Consider the following 22,167-nt stretch of genomic DNA (forward strand, 5'->3'; position numbering starts at 1 on the left):
GCAGAGTTCATTCACAAGTTTTTCGGAAATTGTATGGTTTCAAACACTCTTATGTTCAAAGCAATAGTTTGATGTTGGTTGGTTTACTCTTTTTTAACGTTTGACGAAATGGTTAGGAGGAAGTGTTATAGTTTTCTTTAACGTTTGCCCTCGTCTGACAACCCACTTGTTACAGCTGTATTATCTATTTCTATTTTGCTGGATAGTGTTTACGGAAACTGTGGTGCAAGAGAAGTTGTTGATGTGTACACCTTTTTTTTAACTTCTATGCATTATTCTTGTTTAATCTTAAATAAACCTCAATAAAATTATTAATATGGTATAGATATGCTGATTTCATGCTGAATATTTTTATGCTTATCAATAGTGTATTAATTTATTTCAGATTTAGAGATGCCTGAATGGGAGAAAGTTAACTCCGATGACATTGATTCCAATATTGAGGAAACATCATTAATGAAATGAGTTAATATCAAATTGTTTGTATATATGACTGTATGACCAACCACTATGTTTACAGTTACACACAGTGACGTATTTATTATAAGCAAATAGTTTCCATTTTTCTATCCCCCCCCCTACCAGATATTTATGGCGTCTATTGTTAAATTATTTATTTATTTATTTGTTCGATAATCGCAGTTCATGTACATTGTTTCATATTATATGAGTAAATAATAAATAATAACATAAATTATTTGAAAGACAAATACACTACTTAAAGTAGTAGGGGAAGTTTTTCAGTTTATTAAAAAAATCGACTGTTCCAAATATATTCCGTAAACATGGCCTGTATTTTGTTTGCTTCATTTACGGCCAGGCAGAGAGGGGGGTGCAGGAATTGCAAAATGCCAGATAAACGAAATGTTTGTGTAATTTAAAATGATACAAGTGGAGTAAGGCGGTACGTGACGAGCGCCAACTGTGGTGAATCGTGGCATAAACACGTGCACGTTATGTCTAGAACTTGTATACGTTAGTCTTGGAAAGTACCCGCAAATTCTTTCTGTATTTATCCTTTATTACTTTATATTGTATGATATTGTTTTCATAGATTGGGTCAGTGTTCTACTGTAATAAAATGTTCATTGTTATGAAAAATAAGATTGTTTGTCAATTGCGTTATGCTGAAAATTACAAATTGTATTACGAGAAGCTTAATTTATAAGAACAAAAGAACATCTGTTGATGTAGTCGCTACATGGTGTCGCTATTCATTTAGATAGTCCTTTGCTGTTCATGTAGTCGTATACTCTGTGTGAATTTCAGTTTCCAGTCAGCAGCTTTTCCATTCAATATTGGTTGTCGATTAGCATCATATTTAAAAAAACAGAAGAAAACAGCGTTCCTGTCAAACATCTTGGTCTACTGAATTTACATCATTGTACACTCCCGGTCAATAGATTATGTTAGAGTTTAAGTCATGTCAGACTTCTGTTAAAACATTTATACATGAAAATTATTTGTATTTCTTATACATGTAATTGTTGTTTTTCTTAAAATAACTCGTGTTCATTTTGATCTGGCAAAGAATGCTAATATTTGGCAATTGATGAGGCGTTTCTGAAAACACGATTAAACTTACAAGTGAGAATGATCGGCATATGAAACATTCTAGACTTCGAATTCTATAAAATATTTCCAACTCTATCATAGCATAACAATATTTATGTTTACGTGACTGCACGTATGCACAGAACTCACACTGGACAGAATTATTTCACTGTTAGAATAGAGTACACAAGACAAAGAAAGTCTGAAAATGCATCGCAGATCGAATTATACCATCATTTCCGCGATTGAGCTTGACTACTGTAGCTAATTTCTAATTAACGCGTTTATCAGTGTCGTGATGCATAAGCACGACATCGCCAACTTTGATAACATTTTCCGTTTTTCCCGATATCTTCTGGTTTTCGCGTAACACGGTTATGTATTCAGAGGCCCATCATCACCAGAATTGCGCGTGTAGTCTCGACAGATAAGCGTATCTTTTGTTGAGATCGTTGGGATTACCGAAAGTCGGGTCCAGAGGAACATTATGCAATCTCCCACCACAACGCAGCATATTATCCTCATCTAGAAAGAGACCAAGCTGCCTACAAAGCACACTCTTCCTTCTATCGGACTTAAGCGTGTTTATATCGTCTTGATATACCTGCATTTGAATGTCCGTTATCCATTGATTTTCAGCGTGTTTTATTTCGCCCATGGAAATAGATCCAATTTCTCGCGATTCACCCTTTGTTTCAAATTTGAGATGAACCTTATCACAAGAGCAAAAATATGTCGTAATTTAGTAAGCGTACTAAACTTTTCTGCGTCAATTACGTAATGTATTCAAAGTTTACGGTCGATGAGTTTCGTTTTGGTAACCGGAATTCCTAATTTTCGAGTTGTTAGTTTTCTACGGAATTCCGCTAGAGGGCGCATCCAAAATACCCGGATGACGAGCCTGAGTGGGGTTGTTTTTATTGAAGTTCTGTATTCTTACATGCGTAAATCAATAGATTGGAAAAGCAAAAAAAGTCCCAGAACTCCGCAAATTTCTTCAGGATCGTGGTATAACTTGCAGCAATGTTCGTAAAGCTAAACTGTTTGAACTTGTTGAGTTAGCAAACGAGTTAAATGTTCGCCAAGAGTCAAACAATCGTCGTCGTACTGTAAAACACGAGTCGACGATAACTCTGGTAGATCCGTGTAACGTAAAAACTTGGCAAAAAAAACTTCATACTTTGCCTTTGTTTGAAATAGCTGATATGTTCGCATATTTGTTGCATCGAAGTGACTGGACAACAGCCAGACTGAAAGAATATCGACTTAATAATGGTTACTTACTTCATAATTTCCGTAAAGCTTCATCATGTGCAGAATACAGAATTTAATTTCTTTATGGCAGAGTGTATTCGGCAATGATCCATGAAGGAAAATCCTTACAAGCCATGGTTTATTATTAAATCAAACTCTAAAATAGTTTCTGGTGTTTGTAACTGTGTAGTGTAAGTTTGATTTAATATTTTATTCACCAGGCGATCAGCAGAAGCAGTTATCATAAATGGACACACGTTTTTTTCCTTCCGTAGTTATTTTAACTTCAACTTCGCAAAAAATGCCATCATAAGGATTCTGAACAAGAAGATCGATGTGGGAATCGGCAACGAGCGAATTTTTCATCAAATCCAGCTCAATGTTTTCGTTTGCGCTCGTCTCGGGAAGCTGACAGCGTCTTCGTTTTTCAATCGATGTATAACTGCGGTTGAAAGACGGCTGTCTTCAGTTATTGAACTAAAAAAATACTGGCGCAGGATGGAAAATGCCGTGAACAAACCCAGGAATATAGTTTGGCGTCCACTCAGATTCCCGACGACGCATTCGAATCCACTGGCGTTGAAGTGTTGATTTCTTGGACGAAAGAAATGTATGAAAAGTTACGCCTTTCTTCGCAGGATATTTCGCTGTTTTTTTCTTTTTAATCGAACCCAAGGAATAGTCTGAGGCATTACAATGCCAGTTAACCATTTTGACCAATTCTTGCAAAACGTTTGTAAAAAATAAGACTTCGGCAACAGTAACTACTAGTATATTGCTTACAGCAGACGCCGCTCAAATTTCAACCCCACCACGAACGTTGAACGGACTGTCATCCGGGTACTTTGAGAACGCCCTCTATCGAATTTCGTGAGAAAAATAGTAACTCGGAAATTAGGAATTTGAGGTTTATCATGTCCGATTTCAGGGTCAGGGATTGCGGCGGCCACATGATACGCGGTACTATCAAATAATTTGCAGATAATTTGCAAATAATCACCGAGTTTTAACCAAGCCGGCCCAAGCCACCAAATGTCAGACTTCATCAAACTTTCAGCTGAGATGCCACGTGTGATAAGATCAGCGGGGTTTTCGGGCAATACTATACATCGCAAGGAAATTCATTGATTTCTTTAATTTGATTAGCCACGAATATTGGTAGCCTTTTCCCGCTTCTTATCCAATGAATAACTATCTGGCTGTCAAACCATAAGACGTGTTTCGTGATGTTAATCTTATCCTTCAAAGCATGAAAGACGAATCGAAAAAGCTTGGAACCTATTAATGCTGCCATAAGTTCAAGGCTCGGTAGTGTCATTTCTTTGAGTGGCGCAACACGTTTCTTTGAAATAACTAACGAGGTCTGTCGATCTTGACGTAGATACACGGCAGCACCGCAGCACCGTATGCTTTAGGGCTAGCGTCAACAAACACGTGGAGTTCGTGGACACCGGTAGAGATCAGTGAAGTATTTCCTGTTTATCGCAATGTCCGTACTGGCCACAACATCTGTTATTATCTCTTCCCATTTGCTTGTTTGTATATCGTCAAGCGGTTTATCCCACTCATGGTTTTCCTTCCAGAGATGTTGAATAAATATCTTAGCTTTTATGAGCACTGGTGTCAGGTGACTCGGTTGTCCGGAATATGTCCAGTGAGTTTCTTAAAAGAAAGTACATCGGAGTCAGTTTGCCATCGAATACCGAGGATACCAACGTTTGTGTTCATTTCTAGGGCGTTGTCTTTCTCAGCAAGTGCGAGTATTTCTTTACAGTTTGATGACCAAGATTAGGGCGTTAGCATCATGATAGTATTTCTCCGCTTCTGTTACGTTTTCAGTCCCAGAAACAACGTTATCTACGTAGATATTATCTTTCAAATCAGCGGAAGTAGGAGTCGTATTGTTAGCTTCTAAGTGAGTTTTCAATAACGCATTCAAAATAAATGGTGAACAAACAGCCCCAAAAAGTACCGATTTAAAATGAAACACCCGGAATGTACTTTCAGGGTTGGTAGGATTTGAATTGTGAATTCATGATCCTCTTCGTGTAGGAGCACATTAAGAAAGGCCTTCTCGATATCGCTGGAGATCACAAAGTCATTAACCCGGAATCGGATCAGAATGGATGTTAAACTGTTCAATAGCGCAGGCCCAGTTTGTAGACAATCATTTAAGCTAGTGTCATGAATTAGTTTTCGCGTATTTGTTGACCGACATGTTTAGCTGATTACTCGTGAATGGCTGTGTTATATCTGTCATCATTTAGGATCATGCGAGGTCCTGGAGGGAACTTGGCTCAGTGATTTGGAACTAATTACGATATAACCGTTGCCATCCGGATCGCTATTTCTGACAGTTGAGTATTCGCAGTTAGTAATATAATGAACGATTAATCAAAAGATATGACGTGCCCAGTACTTAGTTTGATTGGCTATGTGCAAGTTGAATGTGTGAAGGTCACGCCTTAGAGTCTTTAAACTGCTTTGTAATTGGTTAAGTTTTGATATGTAATAAATAGTCTAAGTCCTTTGTCCAGGTAGAGACCCCGAGAGGCAAGTTCGCCTCGGGGCGTTCTCGATGTGGCTAATGGCTAGCTATTGAAACATATTTCGTTGTGTGCATCTATTTGACTGTAAGGCTTAAGCAACTTTCCCGGTCCGGTACCTCAAGCAGACGAGATATAGAGACCAGACGATATTTCCCCCTGACACATGTTGGAGAAACCCCTAAAGGAAAAAAATTACCCCGTGATACTAGGATAATCATTTGACTGTCTACAGCTACAGTCATAAAATACACGTATCGGCATTGTAGGTGAATTATTTTTTATCGGGCGATGAGGTAGATAATGACCACGATTAGCATCAACATCCACCACTTCTTCAATTAAATCACGTGCTAATTGATCAACGATTATTTTGTCGTATGTTTGCAGTAAATCCAGTGTTAATCTAGGTACCATGGAGCGGGTACGATTATCGCTAATTCGATAAGTTGTTGGTAATGGTCCGATTTCCACGGTAGTTTGGCGATATATTTCCCATTCTCACTTCGTAAATGCGGTACAATTCAAAATCATTTTCTTTAAGGCTTTTCCCACTTGCGTCATCCTTAATACCGATTGTCTCCAGTTCCCAATAATTCTGAAGTTTCGTTTCTTCCTCTCGTGTAGTTGTAGCAATATGCAAAATAGTAGTATTGATATTTGAACTTTTCTTACCAGATGGTCCCGAAAGCAAATATCCAAACTTAGACCAAACAGCTGTAGGTCCCGGTCCCCTGATGATGTGGTCTTCGATAAAATCCCAATAATAATCAGCTCCAATTAACACAGAAATTTGGAATGAATCAGCTTTAGAGACCGGGTGTGCCAGTTTACGAGTGAGTGTGTTATAAAATTCGACAGAGGCGCACATATTTCAGGAACAATTAGAGCGCTAATGGTGCGAACTCCAAAAAGAGTTTGGATTTTAAAAGTTCCCACATCAAATGATCTGAAATTTGAGTCAGTGTCTCCAAACGTTGCAAGTTGTTCATATTTAGTTTCTCTCCAGTTTCTCCGGTGACAAATGACCGGGTCATCAAATAATATAGTCGTGTTTAATATAGTATCGATATTCACGGAAATAGGTGCTACGGCAGTTTTTAATAAGACTGGCTCAGCGCGTGGAACATCTTTCGTCTTTGCAAAGTTCACGTGAGTCGGAGTAGGAGGTTGATTTTCTACAGCAGCGGGTTGGGTTTTGACTGGTGTCCAATTGTTGGTAGTGCAAAGCGAAGTATGGTGTTTACGTAAACATATTAAACATCTACCTCTCGATCGACATTCAGAAACGCGATGTTTCCCGAGGCAATTGAAACAAAGTCATCACGTTTGACTGTTTCAAGTCTTTTGTTTTTATCTGTAACATTGGGCACAATTTCTCGGCTTACTCGGGCGCTGTGATTGATGAATGCGGCGGCAGTGCTCACAAGTGGAATTTCGTCTTGGCTTTCGTCGATCGCGTACCCGCCTTGTATTGCTACGATTTCTTTTAACAAAGCATTGCCTAGGTCGGGAAGTGTCCATTCATTATCACCATGGTCCTGTGCCATTTGTTTCCGAACGTTCACAGGAAGTTTCTCCATAATGAGAGACATGAGCAAATCACCATAGGAGTTCTCTGTTTTCTAAATTTCTGTTTTTATTGTTTATAATTATTTACAGTAATAACACATTTTCCCGTTCAGAAACCATTTCCAGTTATTATGATTACAGCTTTGTCCAACACACAATAAGACAGGATGATATGTACGGATATGTGTGAGTATGTTTCATGGATTAATAGGCCACTCCTTTGCTTCAATACCAATTATATCTGTGGAAATATCACTTGCTGTTTGTTATCCATATTTCGATATCCCACAATGTTTCGATTGCGTGTCTGGTAATTCTAACTAACTACTATTTCGCAAAATTTCACCAGCCTTGCTTCTACCAGTCATTTAAGTAAACTCCCATATTGTCTTTCACAGTGAAGGTTAATTCAGATATAGTGTAAATTACACAGAGGTAACACTACATTACATTTCCCTTTACATTCCTTTGCATTACACAACAGTCTTTGTGCTGAGGCAGTGATGGTTTACATCCATCACCAGTTCTCTTGTTACTTAACTGTAAAATTTCAATTGTCAGTGTGGCGTCACCGGACAGTTTGGCGCGAAGATATTGGAACTTCTGAACCGCACCAAGATGTATATTGTTGTCCACAGCGGCGATAAAAGCAGGGGGGATTGGCACGAGAGGGCGCCATCCGATATGAATGGAACGTTTCGACGTCAGTCGTCCGTAGCCCACCGTCAAAGCAACAACGTCCCGTTTACGAACAGATGAAATAATTTCAGCAATTTCTTTACAGAAAAATCCTCAACAAAACTTAGAAACATTTTATAGACAAATACAGGCTCCAAAATTATGTCTATCGCAAAACAATTCAACCGACAACCAGTTTGACGCCACAATTTCTTGCTGGAGCCCGAGTTCTACGCGTGATTTTATTGCGTTCAAAACTGTTCCATTTCAAACTGCGCATGCACACACACTGTGGTTTCTCGAAATGCATACTAATTAGGTAACTTGTCACTGATAAAAGTCACCGAAAACATTTTGAGCAATTTTGAGCAATAGTACTAGAGTGAAATATAAACGAGCCTCTACATTCTCCATTAATTTCGTAACTTACTATGATCATGGTAAAGAGAAAACCTGTGCTTACTTTCAACAGTTAGCTGGAGTCCGATCGAAAACGTGTCTCAAAAAATACCTTTACAACATTTTTCCGATTACTTTTTCAGCTCGTAACGATAGAATCAGTCAATTTAGAACTAACATGTATGCTATCGGAAAGCATTTTGGCACAATTTTACTGAAAAGACGAGTTTTTCATTGCTCATGAATATTAATTTATGCAAATAAGACGATTATTTCAACCAATCGTGTCATGCAACTCCCCCCTGGATAAAAGCGTCTTCAAAACTCTTCCATTTCATAACATCGCCGCTGAACATTGGAAGTTCGAGTTTCGGTAGGTTAACGGATGAAGAATTTGTTGTCACGGCAACATGTTCTCGAGTATTTCGTTGGTGGGCGATATCTGGCGTATTTCTCTCGATGAATCTGAAATTTTGAAATTTTGTTGCATATATATCGTCGGTATAATTTTCAGTTTCAGCTATGACTGCATTTATTTCGCTTCTATCTGCTTTATCGGCAAAAAGGGCGTCGAGTTCATTCATCGTGTCAAACTTTTCAAGAATTTGTTCTTTTAGCACGATGAGTTCTTCGAACTGATTTGGGTCTTCGGCGTTGACCGCAGTCATAATATTTTGAGCTCGGGCGAGCAGTGTCGTCATCCTTCCGCGATGAGCAGTCCGCGCATCCATCGTAATTGTCTGCTGAATAACTTGTTCTTTTGAATCGGTCATCCTGGTCTAGGCACCAAAAAATGTGGGGTATAGGATCTTTTACAGAATCAGATAACAAGTCAGTTACTTCGTGTTGAAAAGGACGACTACTTTATTGCGTAATAGTAGTTTATAAATAAATAAACGCTGCTCGGACTGATAAATATGATATTTGGTAATCGTAGTCCTAAATAACCATTAAAAATAGCTAGACGTTTCGAGCAATGGTTTCGAGCAAAGAACCCCATGGAATTAACAAACAGTTCAACTCATTTGTTGAGCTCACTACCTAAGGCGCGTTATTTGTTCTATTGTGGAATTGTTTGTGATTCTAATTTATAGTTCATGGGCGTTCTTACGTTCCTATGTTCTACCTGTACGTTTTAACATTTTCTTCTATGCTATCGATAAAGAGCCATTGCTCGAAACGTCTAGCTATTTTTAATAGTTATTTAGGACTAAGATTACCAAATATTATCTGCCATTTTGGGTATTTGGCTACCACTTGAGACGACGCCTCCACAGGCGTGAATAGGTTAATGCACGCGATTTTGTTAACACACAAACAAAATAAATCTCTCAAATAGCGCCCCCGCAGGGGTAAAAAGGTTAACGCACGCGTTTTTTTGCACACACACTTCTTCTAGTATACACAAAATAATAAATTTACATTCCGCGCCTGGTATGTGTAAAAAGAAAAAAAAAACGCGTGCATTAACTTATTTACGCCTGTGGGGGCGCTGTTTTGAATGACTTTTTTTCGTGTGTGTGTGTGCAAAAAAAACGCGTGCGTTAACCTTTTTACGCATCGTTTTTACACACACGTTATGTTTTTAAACACACATTATTTTTAAAATACACATGTCCTTTTAAACACACACGTTTTTTTAAATACACATAACTGTAAAACACACACGTCATTTTAAGACACACATCATTGTTAATTCACACGTCATTTTTAAAACACACGTTTTTTAAAACACCCACGACATTTAATATACACACATGATTTTTAAAGCACATACCATTAAAACGCACAGTCACGCCGTTTTTTTTAAAATGCACACATCATTTTAAAACACACACGCCACGGCCTCCGATACGTACGTAATTTTGAATTATTAGTACGTTTTCTTTTAGTATACACAAAATAATAAATTTACATTCCGCGCCTCGTATACACACACGAAATTTTCATTCGACCTCACACACACCATTTTTAAAAACACACACGTCGTTTTTAACACACACGTCATTTTTAAATACACACACGTCATTTTTAAAAACAAACACGTCATTTTTTAACACGCACGTCGTTTTAAACACACGTCATTTTTAAAAACAAACACGTCATTTTTTAACACACACGTCGTTTTTAACACACACGTCATTTTTAAATACACACACGTCATTTTTAAACACACACGTCATTTTTAAACACGCACGTCGTTTTTAAACACATGCCATTTTTAAAAACACACACGTCATTTTTCAACACACACGTCGTTTTTTAACACACGTCGTTTTTAACACACACGTCATTTTTAAATACACACACGTCATTTTTAAAAACAAACACGTCATTTTTTTAACACGCACGTCGTTTTTAAACACACGCCATTTTTAAAAACACACACGTCATTTTTTAACACACACGTCATTTTTAACACACACGTCATTTTTAAATACACACACGTCATTTTTAAACACACACGTCATTTTTAAACACGCACGTCGTTTTTAAACACACGCCATTTTTAAAAACACACACGTCATTTTTTAACACACACGTCGTTTTTTAACACACACGTCGTTTTTTAACACACACGTCGTTTTTAACACACACGTCATTTTTAAATACACACACGTCATTTTTAAAAACAAACACGTCATTTTTTTAACACGCACGTCGTTTTTAATCACACGCCATTTTTAAAAACACATACGTCATTTTTTAACACACACGTCGTTTTTAACACACACGTCATTTTTAAATACACACAAGTCATTTTTAAACACACACGTCATTTTTAAACACGCACGTCGTTTTTAAACACGCCATTTTAAAAACACACACGTCATTTTTTAACACACACGTCGTTTTTAACACACACGTCATTTTTAAATACATGCACGTCGTTTTTAAACACACGTCATTTTTAAAAACACACACGTCGTTTTTAAACACATGCATCGTTTTTACACACACGTTATGTTTTTAAACACACATTATTTTTAAAATACACATGTCCTTTCAAACACACACTTTTTTTAAATACACATAATTGTAAAACACACACGTCATTTTAAGACACACATCATTTTTACTTCACACGTCATTTTTAAAACACACGTTTTTTAAAACACCCACGCCATTTAATATACACACATGATTTGTTTAAAGCACATACCATTAAAACGCACAGTCACGCCGTTTTTTTAAAATGCACACATCATTTTAAAACACACACGCCACGGCCTCCAATACGTACGTAATTTTGAATTATTAGCACGTTTTCTTCTAGTATACACAAAATAATAAATTTACATTCCGCGCCTCGTACACTATACACCTTTTATGGTATAGATATGCTGATGTCTTTCTGACTATTTTTATGCTTATCAATAGTGTATTAATTTATTTCAGATTTAGAGATGCCTGAATGGGAGAAAGTTAACTCCGATGACATTGATTCCAATATTGAGGAAACATCATTAATGAAATGAGTTAATAGTAAATGGTTTTTATATATGACTGTAGGATCAACCACTATGTTTATAGTTACACGCAGTGACGTATTTAAGCAAATAGTTTTGTGTGTTCAAAACTACCATGTTTGAATCCCCCCACCAGATATGTATGGCGTCTATTGTTAATTATTATTTATTTATTTATTTATTTATTTATTTATTTATTTATTTATTTATTTATTTATTTATTTATTTATTTATTTATTTATTTATTTATTTATTTATTTATTTATTTATTTATTTATTTATTTATTTATTTATTTGTTCGTTAATCGCAGTTCATGTACTTTGTTTCATATTATATGGGTAAATAATAAATAATGACATCAATTATGCACAAACGGCATCACATACGGGTGTTTTATTGCAGAACAATAATAATAAAATAAAAATAATAAAAAAGCACTAATATATTGAGAATAAAAAACAGAACGTTTCGGGTTCAACTCTTCCTCAGCAAGTGAACACAAGATAGAAAAACACCTCACTATAAAGTATACAAACATAATAAAGAAATGAGGTAAGTTGGCAATTAATGCCAGCTGGGCTGAGTGTGAATTTTGAATATTAATGATTTCTCACATCTGAGCCGAGAGGAATCCCCGACATTTATATGTAAAATATGTAAAATACCAGTAGCTTTTTCAGCACTATAGCAGATTTTACTGACTCTTGGCATATTGCTCATATTGCCATATTGTTCCATGGGTGTTTTATTTGCGTGAAAAATAAAATACTACTTAAATAAGTAGTAGAAGTTTTTCCACATATCAAAATTAATCTTGCGATACTGAAACAACACATGCTATTTAACATTTGTACATCTGTTTCTCATTCGTTCAATATATGTCGTGAATTGTGTGATATGATTGTGCAATTTTGAGAAGAAATCAAAAAGTTTTAATTATGCGAGCGAAATGCGCGTTTGTATTTATTTACAATTAAACACTACGCATGTGTACATTTTTCTCAAATTGTGTCGCTGTGTCAAATGCACGGGACTTGTTGATTGTAAATTTTGAGCGTGGTTTTTTGTGTATCTATTTTTACGAGGCGCATTTAACTAAATACTTACGCTTTGAACACCGAAACTGTTTTATGTTTGGTTATTGAATAATATAGAATAACTGTGACTGAATTGATTAGAACGTTTCAAGAGTGTTTTAAATGTTTGATATATTGATAACTAATCGCAAATCGTACACTTTGAGAGGGCGCTGCACGTTTAAGGAAAGACAAATACACAAAGATGATCAGCTTTAATTTGTTTAAACGAATAGATATAATTTCAGATCTTTCTATAAGCATGACTTTATCTATGGTATTATTATTGGTTGAGTATTTTTTGACTGAGAAGATGAGAGACGTACGAAATTATACGAAAATGGGTAATGAAGTTCGTGAAGAGCGCCATCTGTGCTAAAACGTGGAAACGTTGTACTTGGTAACATTCACGCTACCCATTCTATATGTTTCCGCTTTTGATATTACCTCCTATAAGAAGAAACGTCAAAGAACTATAATGATTTATTGATTAATTATTTCTATTCTAGTCTAGTCTAGTCTAGTCTAGTCTAGTCTAGTCTAGTCTAGTCTAGTCTATTAAAATAAGCTTACGAAAAGTTTAAACTGAGTTATAGATGTATGTTTGATTTACTCGCGACAACAGTTCCGCTGATATTAAACTAAAACAGTTTGGGTTAACTTCGCAATGGGTGATATGTCGCCACCCGTCACATGTGACGTGCAGGGATAGCCATCCGGCTGTTTATGTAATCGTATATTCAGTGTAGTTTATTAACAAGGATTCTATTCTATTCTATTCTATTCTATTCTATTCTATTCTATTCTATTCTATTCTATTCTATTCTATTCTATTCTATTAAATTCTGCTACAATTTATTACGCTTTATTTAATTACATTCTATTTCTTTTACTATATGTGTATGACAAGTTTAGACTGGGTTCTAAATGTATGTTTGATCTACTCGGGACAACAGTGTCTCTGACATATGACACAAAACAGTCCGGGTAAACTTTTCAATTGATGGGTGATATGTCAGCACCCGTCATGTGCAACGTGTTGAGATAGTCATCTGGCTGTTCATACTGTGTGTTTTATTACCCGGGATTCTAATTTCCTATGCACCAGCTTTCCCAGTGGCCATTGGTTGTAAAACTACTATCAATAGAATATGCACTGGTGGCTTAAATGGGGTCATTGCCAGACAAATGAACACATAAATTATAATTTGAACACATTTATGCTAATTAGTACTTAATGAGCGTATATTATAATTTGTCGCTGTTTTACCGATGACATGAAAATGTACGTTGTTTCGTATCTGCTGCCGTTGTTGTTATTTATCCCACACATTTCACTACATGAATTGTTTACTTCCATCCAAGATCTCAAAAGTTCAGTATATATTGAAAGTGACATGGTCAAAGCATTGAAAACATACTTAAGTGGGGAGGCAGTTAGAATTGACAAACTGAAAAGGTAAGTGAAAAAACTTAATTTAACTCAATTTAACGTTATCTGCCAATAAAAACATTGAACTTATCATGTAAAATCCAATTACTTTTTACCAAATAACTATTCGTATATAGTAAACAGTAGAATGTTATCATAGTTCTAGATAGTTATTCAATATAAACAGAAGTTTGGGGAATAAAATATTCTTCCTCAAAGATAAATATGAATAGACTGTATCACCATTTATGTGGCCATGTGTGTGTCTTTTTGTCAGATTTCTAAACGAAGTCGACTCAATTCGTCATTCTGACAGATTAGACGATTCAACGGAAGACTATTTAGATAATCCGATAAACGCTTTTTATATGATAAGAAGACTGCATATCACGTGGGAGGGCATCATAGCAAGTACATTGACCTTGGAGAACTATAAAGGTAAACAGTGAAAAAATACGCCTTTAATATTGCATCTCATTGTCAGTGCTGGAGTGTGCTTACGTTACCGCATCGGGTGCCTTGGGTCGCCTCGGCATGCTCTGTTTTTAACATCCCTGCAAATCCAGGGGAAACTTGGGGAACGATGGTTAATGACGAAATAGATAGATGAAAAGTCGTTCAGCTATTTTCACAAATATAAAATAGCTAAAGGGTGTGTTTTTGAAAATAAATTCAAGAGTTTTGCTTCCATGGCAACGTAACAATACAATCACGTGTTTCTGCTTCCAAGATTACTTTCCTTGTCACAGGTCACTGCGACAAATGTAACTTGGGGCACCCCGAGGCAGCAAAGCGAACGCACTCCTGTGTGTTAGTGTTGACCTATTTAGGACAAGTCCGTTCCGTTCTCCATAACAACCGATATAATCCTACCCTCGAAGAATGGATTTAGTAGACTGCAGCCAATAACATTTATATCTTTGCTTTATAGATTTTCTCTCTAGAATAAGAACGCCTATAATTTCTAAAAAGGAAGATTTTGAAGGTGCGTTAGACGCTATTCTGAGACTTCAGCGAGTATATAACCTGACAATAGAAGATATAGTGGTTGGCAATATATGGGGAAATATCGCCTATCAGCCTCTCTGTCCTCAGAATTGCAGAGTTATTGGTGAAAGGGCTTTACAGATCGGATATTTTAACCAAGCACAGAAGTGGTTACAATATGTAGTTAATCTGAATGCAAGAAACAATGACAATGACACGTATGATATGGATCTTGATGAATCATTGGCGTACTCATATTTCTTCGTAAGTTCGTATATATGTATTGCCAACAGCTGTAATAATATGAAATGGACACATGATGGTAAAGGAATTCAGGATTCACAGGATTCGATGAGTTCAGCGTACTAGTACTAGATAATTTTAACAGAAAAATGTTGTATTAAATAGTTGTACACCAATTGCACAATTGTATAATTATTTAGTTTGTAAACACAACTTAATGTATAGTAATATCTTAGGCACTAGTGGGCTTGATTATAGCCGTATTTAAATATATGACAGGTAATAACAACTTTAACTTTATTTTACTTGACTCTAGAATGGAAATTGGGTAGCAGCTCTTGAAAAGATACAATCAATTTTAAATGAAGGTAGGACATTAAATTGGTTGATTCACTTTGGGCGCCATTTTGTTTTCCGGCAATAATTTGGTACAGTTATTGTTCACATCTTCATGATTGTTTCTTCAATTCGTTTGTTAATTTTAAAATGTGTGTTTTCGTGACCATGTTCAGTCATATTTGTTGTGAATAGCTAACTAACATTTGGAGTTTGTATCAAAATTAATTATTCAAATAGTTCAATCTGTGTATTAATGCACCTTGTAGACCTGTATACAAGTATATGATTATGACATCATTTGTCAGGTGACCCATTACGTTTTACAAGAATGAACCAATTAAAACACCAGGCGTTGATGAATCACCAAGAGGGTAAAGAAGGTATAGTTATGAACAGACCATGGGATGACCCAGTATATCACAAGTTGTGTCGAGGCCAACAGGAAATACAGGTATCATTTGTCTGCATTGCTCTTTTCCTCTGAGTTAGCAATACTTTTCAGACTTAACCTCGCAACGAGAGCGAAATTGTGGTAGAATTCGATTGTTGTCTTTGTGCCTGTATACGCATCATAGTTTGTTTGATCCAGGAGTCAACGTTGATGTTGCCAGGCTACATTGTATATATTTATTATAGCAACCATCCTCAGATTCAAGTAGCATGTACTGTAAGTACACACACGGTGGGTCATTCGTTTTGCTGTTGCAACCATACAAAATGGAGGTGCTACGTATGGATCCATTGATTGCGTTATACTATGATGTCATTTCCGATAAAGAAATTGGAGTTATTAAAACTCTCGCCGTACCTAAGGTTAGTTTTAATATTTCATTTATTACTTCTTGAATGTTTGCATTGTCGATGTACTATGTAAGCTCGATGTGTATGCTGTATGACTTGATGCTGGTTAGCGGGGAAATATATCCAATTACCCATCACCAATCCATCATCTAGTTACGAACTCACCACTTAGGTACAAACCCACCACAAACTCGCTACTACCGATGTACATTCCTATAACATAAGTACGAGCCCATCACCGATGTACGATCATGCTTTGAATTGAACTCGATTGAGTTAAAACATTTTCAAAATTCAGGGATGCTTGTATTTTCCCATATCGATAAATTTTCTTCTACGATCATCTAGATGGCAACGTCAGTGACTATTGGCAAAGATGGGATTCAGACGCCATCAACAGATATACGAGTCAGTAAGGGGTAAATATTAACAATTCAGTTTTCTACACTGACTTATAGCATAAAATAGTTGATATTCAAAATATTAATACAGGTTACGTTTGATAGTGATACGTTAATATATCTGTGGTACTTTTCCCAGTGCTTGGTTGAAAGATGAAGAAAATGTCGTGGTTAGAAGAGTGGATAAAAGAATTGAATACCTTACAGGATTAAGTACATTGGAACCAGACCATGCTGAACAGTTACAGGCATGTGACGTCATCAAAACACTGTTATATCAACCTTTATGACCTTTAGGTAGAATACTACATAACCACCAACAATTATGGCAATTATTTATATGCATCAAATGAGTGACCGAATGTCTTAACATGTTTATCGCCAACATTATTGAATGCACATATTGAAAAACCCTCAGAACAGAATGTTGATTACATATTTCGGTAGCTACCCATTCGATTCTGACACCCTCTCTCCGACTGAATTAATCACACATATATGCAAATATTTGTTTTCTACCGTAGGTGGTGAACTACGGAATAGGGGGTCAGTATGATCCACATTATGACTTTAAAAAGGTAACCTTCATATATTACATTACTTCAAATAAAACAACATACAATATGCTCATTACTTGTTGTTTAGTTATATTTCGTCCTGGGGTTGGTTATTTTCAATAAAATAGCCATGTAATTATCACTTGTCCGGTAGTCTTGTGTGAACCATTCCACCAGTGTTAGAGAAATAGTAGTTTTTTTTTTATTTTCAGCTGAAATAACAATATGTTCATTAGTTGATAGCAGTTTGTTATAAAATATCAAGTTCGTATATCTAGTTCGTTCGTTCGGGATTGCTGTGTGTTCACTAGGAATCATCTACATATCAAGGTTGTAGACACCATAAACATTAGTCACTTACTAATTGAACCGTATAGCAGAGTTCAGTACACATATACGCATGGGTGATTGTTTTAACTGTACATTACTTTCCTTCATTTTACAATTTATTGCGTAGCAAATTAACCCACCAACTCATAAATAATGTCAATTGTATAGCTACTACGAAGCAATAGGGATATATTCACTAATGATTATAAATATAATTAATTAAATTCACGTAGTTGAAGTAAATGAGACTGTGTATGTAATATGTAAAGAAATAGAAAGATGAGACTTATAACTGAGGGACCCGCGAAAAAATGTAAAAGACAAATTTGAATTCAATATTATACATATGCATTATTAGCTACAAGAGTGCCTGTGAACTTGCTTAAACAATTTAAACACACTTTCAAACATTTACTTTTTAAATTCTGTGCAATTTTCATATAGGACGTTGGTGAAGACAAAAACATGGTCGACTATATACACGCATCGCAGAATAGAATTGCCACATGGATGTTTTATGTGAGTGTTTATTGATGACGTGAAAAAGTAAACTTACAACTTAATTTATTTATACAATTTTCATCCTGCCTGAAAGAAGAAATAATTGACTGTATATTAAGGTAACCAATTAAAAATGAAACACTAAAATGTTACCTAGCAGCACTATAAGTATATTTGCATAATATGGTTTGGAACGAACAAAATACACATGTAAAGATGTCATATCTGTTGCCGTGATAATTTAACTTCATCGTCATAATAGGTGATAATAATTGTATCACCGAAAAAAAAGCAATTCATATTATTTTTCAAATGTAGTTTCATAACACAGCAGACTTTAGACGAACATTTATATGTTAAGATAGAGATGCAGGTTGGGAGACTATATTTCTAATTGCCTCTAATTACTGTAATTACATGAGTAAAATATACTTTTTACCAATCAAGTTATATATCATTTGAAAGAGTTTTATTTAAACTTTTGAGTTTTATGGTTTACAATAATGTACTATGATACCATATTAAGTGGTGTTGATTTTGGGTTAAAATCATGCATTTTAGGTGAAAGTGCACTTAAAACTATTTAACTTTTGAATGCATACCCTGATTTTAATTTAAGAACACTTATTTAAAACTTCTGTTTACTAGGAACATAATGGCTTATTTATTAGTGCTTCCATTGAAAAGTTTTTACGCAGTGCTCTTTAAAACATTCACATTTTATAAATCGTTCACAGTTAACAGAGCCGCTAATTGGCAGCTCTATTGTTTCTGTTCCAGTAAAGACAGTGAAACCATACAAAGCCATTTACTTAGGATAGAGCTGAATAATGACCCCTGAAAATTTCATCGAAAACAAATGAACCGTCTTGAAGTTAAATAGTTTTAAAGTTGAAATTTGGAGTAAAAAATGAAACTGAGATAATCGCCATTTTGTAAAAAAAAGTTTTAAAACGAATCATTCGCTTCATATGTGTAACAGAAACTCCTAGAAATACACCATACACCGTAATTTGACGATGTTAAATCGTCAGGTAAAAAAAATAAAATAAAAACATTTACAATTCGAGGGAAACGGACAAAAAATCGTCCGTGAAGTCTCAACCTAGCGTGAAAACTGTCATGGCGTCGTGTTATCAATTCCACTGAGGGAGGGACACAATGAATTACGTAAAGCCGATGACTTATTCATACAGTTATATAAACATAGCGATCGCCATTGGGTGGGTTGAGTCTAAATTTACCTTCCCTCAAACCTTTAAAAAATACTTTGTATGACGCAGTTTCCGTGGACCGTGCGAAGTTAGACGACCAGGTTGAAAAGGGCCCTAATATTTTACTACACAACGGCTATTCGCAAACGCCGGTGAAACAAATTCGAAATAAAGTCACATTGGAAAGGGAACTATTGTAAATCGATGCAGGTTTCATTCAACTACAGACGAGACAGGTCGATGCAAATTAAACGAACTCTGACCTCTGGAAATACCTCATTCATAGAGTTCCTTAGTACCAGAGGTCGCCGATCACGACCATACAACATAGTTTGCGACATCGCTACCGGTGCATGCTAGCTGACAAGGGGGTTTTCGATTAAGGTAACCAAGATGGCATCGCAGAGTGCATGATTTTTCCGCGGTGTTTAAAAACAGCATCTCATTGCCAATTTTTCGGTAATTTCCAGGGTATTTTTTTATTTTTAATTAACCGAGCATTTTATGTTTGTGTATTTTGGCACTGAAAAGTTAGTTATCGATGACAGCAACAGCAGTGTTGTTGTTTGTCAATTGCATCACAATTCTATCAGCACGATAATCATTACATCGAAACGAAAAATGTTTACTTCAGTTTTAAAATGCCGTTGGAGTAAAAATTTGTAAAAACATTTTTTAGTTTCGCCCACAATGCGAAAAAGCTTGAAATCTATGCACCAAGAAAACAACAAAATGTGTGGCCTTGTCTTGCGCGAAAATTAAATCGCCCTATCGACGCTACCTCCTACATGAAAATAAATGAAAAACCAATTTATTTAAGGGTGAAAAAGTTTACTTATCAGTTACAAGTGTATGTTTTGTTTCATTCCGCTTGCATGCTGGAAGCGTCTACGTCTTGTCTGTTTTTTGTAGTTTGCTAGTTGATCGCGCTTGAGGTAAGTAAACAGAGAGCCAGGACAGGAAGTCGCACACCGGCTGCTCCGTAACTGGGGCCAGCAATCATTTGCATATAACGTCAACAGTGACTTGTCAATCAAAGAGCAACCCAAACAAACTTTCGGGACTTTTAATCACATACGCGTGCCTCGGTTTCCTATATTTTAAAATTGATTTTTGAGTATGTTCCAACAATGACAATGCTCCGAAATTTTAACACTATCTAGCCAAGACTGTCTGGGTGAGAAAAAGCAAAAAAAAAAAAAAATCACGAAAAATGCCCACGAACCTGCATCTCTACCTTAATTAGGTTACATGCATGTTTTTATGCGTTTTGGTGGTAATATCGCCATGAAGTATGTGTGAACTTTGGAACATTGTTTATAACGGTTATTTTTACAGTTGAGTGATGTAGATGCAGGAGGCTATACAGCTTTTACGGCGATAAAAACGATCGTCAAACCAATTAAGGTAACTAAATATTGTATCATTATTCACCCAAGTAGTGTATATTCAAGGCATGGTTCAATTATATCTGTATGTTTTGCTCATTTACAAATGAGTCACAATATGCTTATTATATGCTTATTATGCGATAATTTTGTGCGCTATTGTTAGCAGTGATACCAATAATAACAGATAATTCACAGAGTATTTCCGAAACCCTACACACATAATACTTTCTTTCATTGATTTCATTATTTTATTTCAAGAACGCAGCTGTATTTTGGTGGAATTTGCTTCCATCTGGTGAGCGTGATTACAGAACTTTACATGCAGCGTGTCCTGTACTGTTAGGCTCTAAATGGGGTAAGACTTTCAACAATTCAATATGTTCAAATAATATATATTTATATACAACTCGTTTATCACAACACTGTATTCATATTTTATTTATATTTAATTTTAGTGGCAAATAAATGGATACACAATGGTGGACAAGAATTTAGAAGACCATGTAATCTAGCGCCAGACAAAGGAGATACTTAGGTTTAGTACATGTATGTCTGCGAATAGATATTTGAAAATGATGTAATGCTATTGTGCAAAGCAGTTATTCAGGCATGTTTAGCAAGTTCTGTATTTACACAAGGTGTGTGCAATAATGCAATAAAGAAAGTCATTTCGTTTTGCAGATAATATTCATGTTATGTTTTTCCGAAGCAACCTGTTCTGGGGGTATTATTTGTGATGCAGAGACCGTGCATCTAGTTCGTCTATACCACGTTCACATGTGCGCCACAGAGCCGGCTTGAATAACCTTGTAACAATCGTTACCAGTGGTATTAATTGGCCATGTGTTCATACTCAGACCACTTGTTATCGGTTGCCATGTTTCTTTAAAATACTTACAATGAATCGAATTCCAGAGCTAGGCTTACATGAGGGCGTGCTTTTTGTTCACATGTGCTATTAAAAGCCGTATCTGTAAGAACGGGATGCCGGTCGAGACTTCAAATTTTAGGGCGGATAAACTAAATCGGCGTGGCGCCGGCTTATCTTGTTTACTAGTGTTTCAACGAAGGCTTCGCTATAAACCTGGCCCCCCAAACCGTTTTTTGGCACACGTGTGAACACGGCACTCTTTATTCAGTAAACTGACAACCCATACTCGATTATATCAACATGACACTATTTATATTGAGCTGCCTTTAAATGTAATAAGGAAAGTTATCTTTTATACCACGTGTTATATACGTGTTTTATAAATTTGTTATAGAAGCTATTTATTTGGGTTTTTGCTATAATAATTAAAATTAAGTTTTTTGAATTTTAAATCGATATCGGAAATTTTATTAGTTGTATAAAATTGTTATTTAGAATAAGCAATGTTCTTTGTATTTAAATTATATTTTCATAGCATGTAGGCATGAGA

The 22,167-nt window shown here is 35.8% G+C and overlaps 1 protein-coding gene across 1 annotated transcript; it reads left to right on the top strand.

Annotated features, from left to right (window-relative positions):
• The first annotated feature begins 13,833 nt into the window (after positions 1 to 13,833).
• LOC100374432 (prolyl 4-hydroxylase subunit alpha-2) lies at positions 13,834 to 21,431 on the top strand. Its single transcript, XM_085498434.1, has 13 exons — positions 13,834 to 14,009; positions 14,260 to 14,420; positions 14,914 to 15,233; positions 15,529 to 15,580; positions 15,857 to 16,002; positions 16,188 to 16,364; positions 16,701 to 16,771; positions 16,893 to 17,001; positions 17,278 to 17,331; positions 18,085 to 18,159; positions 20,694 to 20,762; positions 21,005 to 21,101; positions 21,202 to 21,431. The coding sequence occupies exons 1-13, from the start codon at positions 13,834 to 13,836 to the stop codon at positions 21,279 to 21,281; spliced, it is 1,587 nt and encodes a 528-aa protein (XP_085354560.1). The 3' UTR covers positions 21,282 to 21,431.
• Positions 21,432 to 22,167: the final 736 nt, after the last annotated feature.

Source organism: Saccoglossus kowalevskii, chromosome 4, assembly GCF_978046115.1.
Source record: "Saccoglossus kowalevskii chromosome 4, keSacKowa6.1, whole genome shotgun sequence".
Classification (NCBI taxonomy): Eukaryota; Metazoa; Hemichordata; class Enteropneusta; family Harrimaniidae; genus Saccoglossus; species Saccoglossus kowalevskii.

Excerpts from the sequence above, each read along its gene's own strand:
- LOC100374432 (XM_085498434.1), top strand. The coding sequence starts at position 13,834 with ATGTACGTTGTTTCGTATCTGCTGCCGTTGTTGTTATTTATCCCACAC. Across the intron at positions 17,002-17,277 it reads ACCATGCTGAACAGTTACAG|GTGGTGAACTACGGAATAGG; the intron begins GCATGTGACGTC and ends TTTCTACCGTAG. Across the intron at positions 17,332-18,084 it reads CACATTATGACTTTAAAAAG|GACGTTGGTGAAGACAAAAA; the intron begins GTAACCTTCATA and ends ATTTTCATATAG.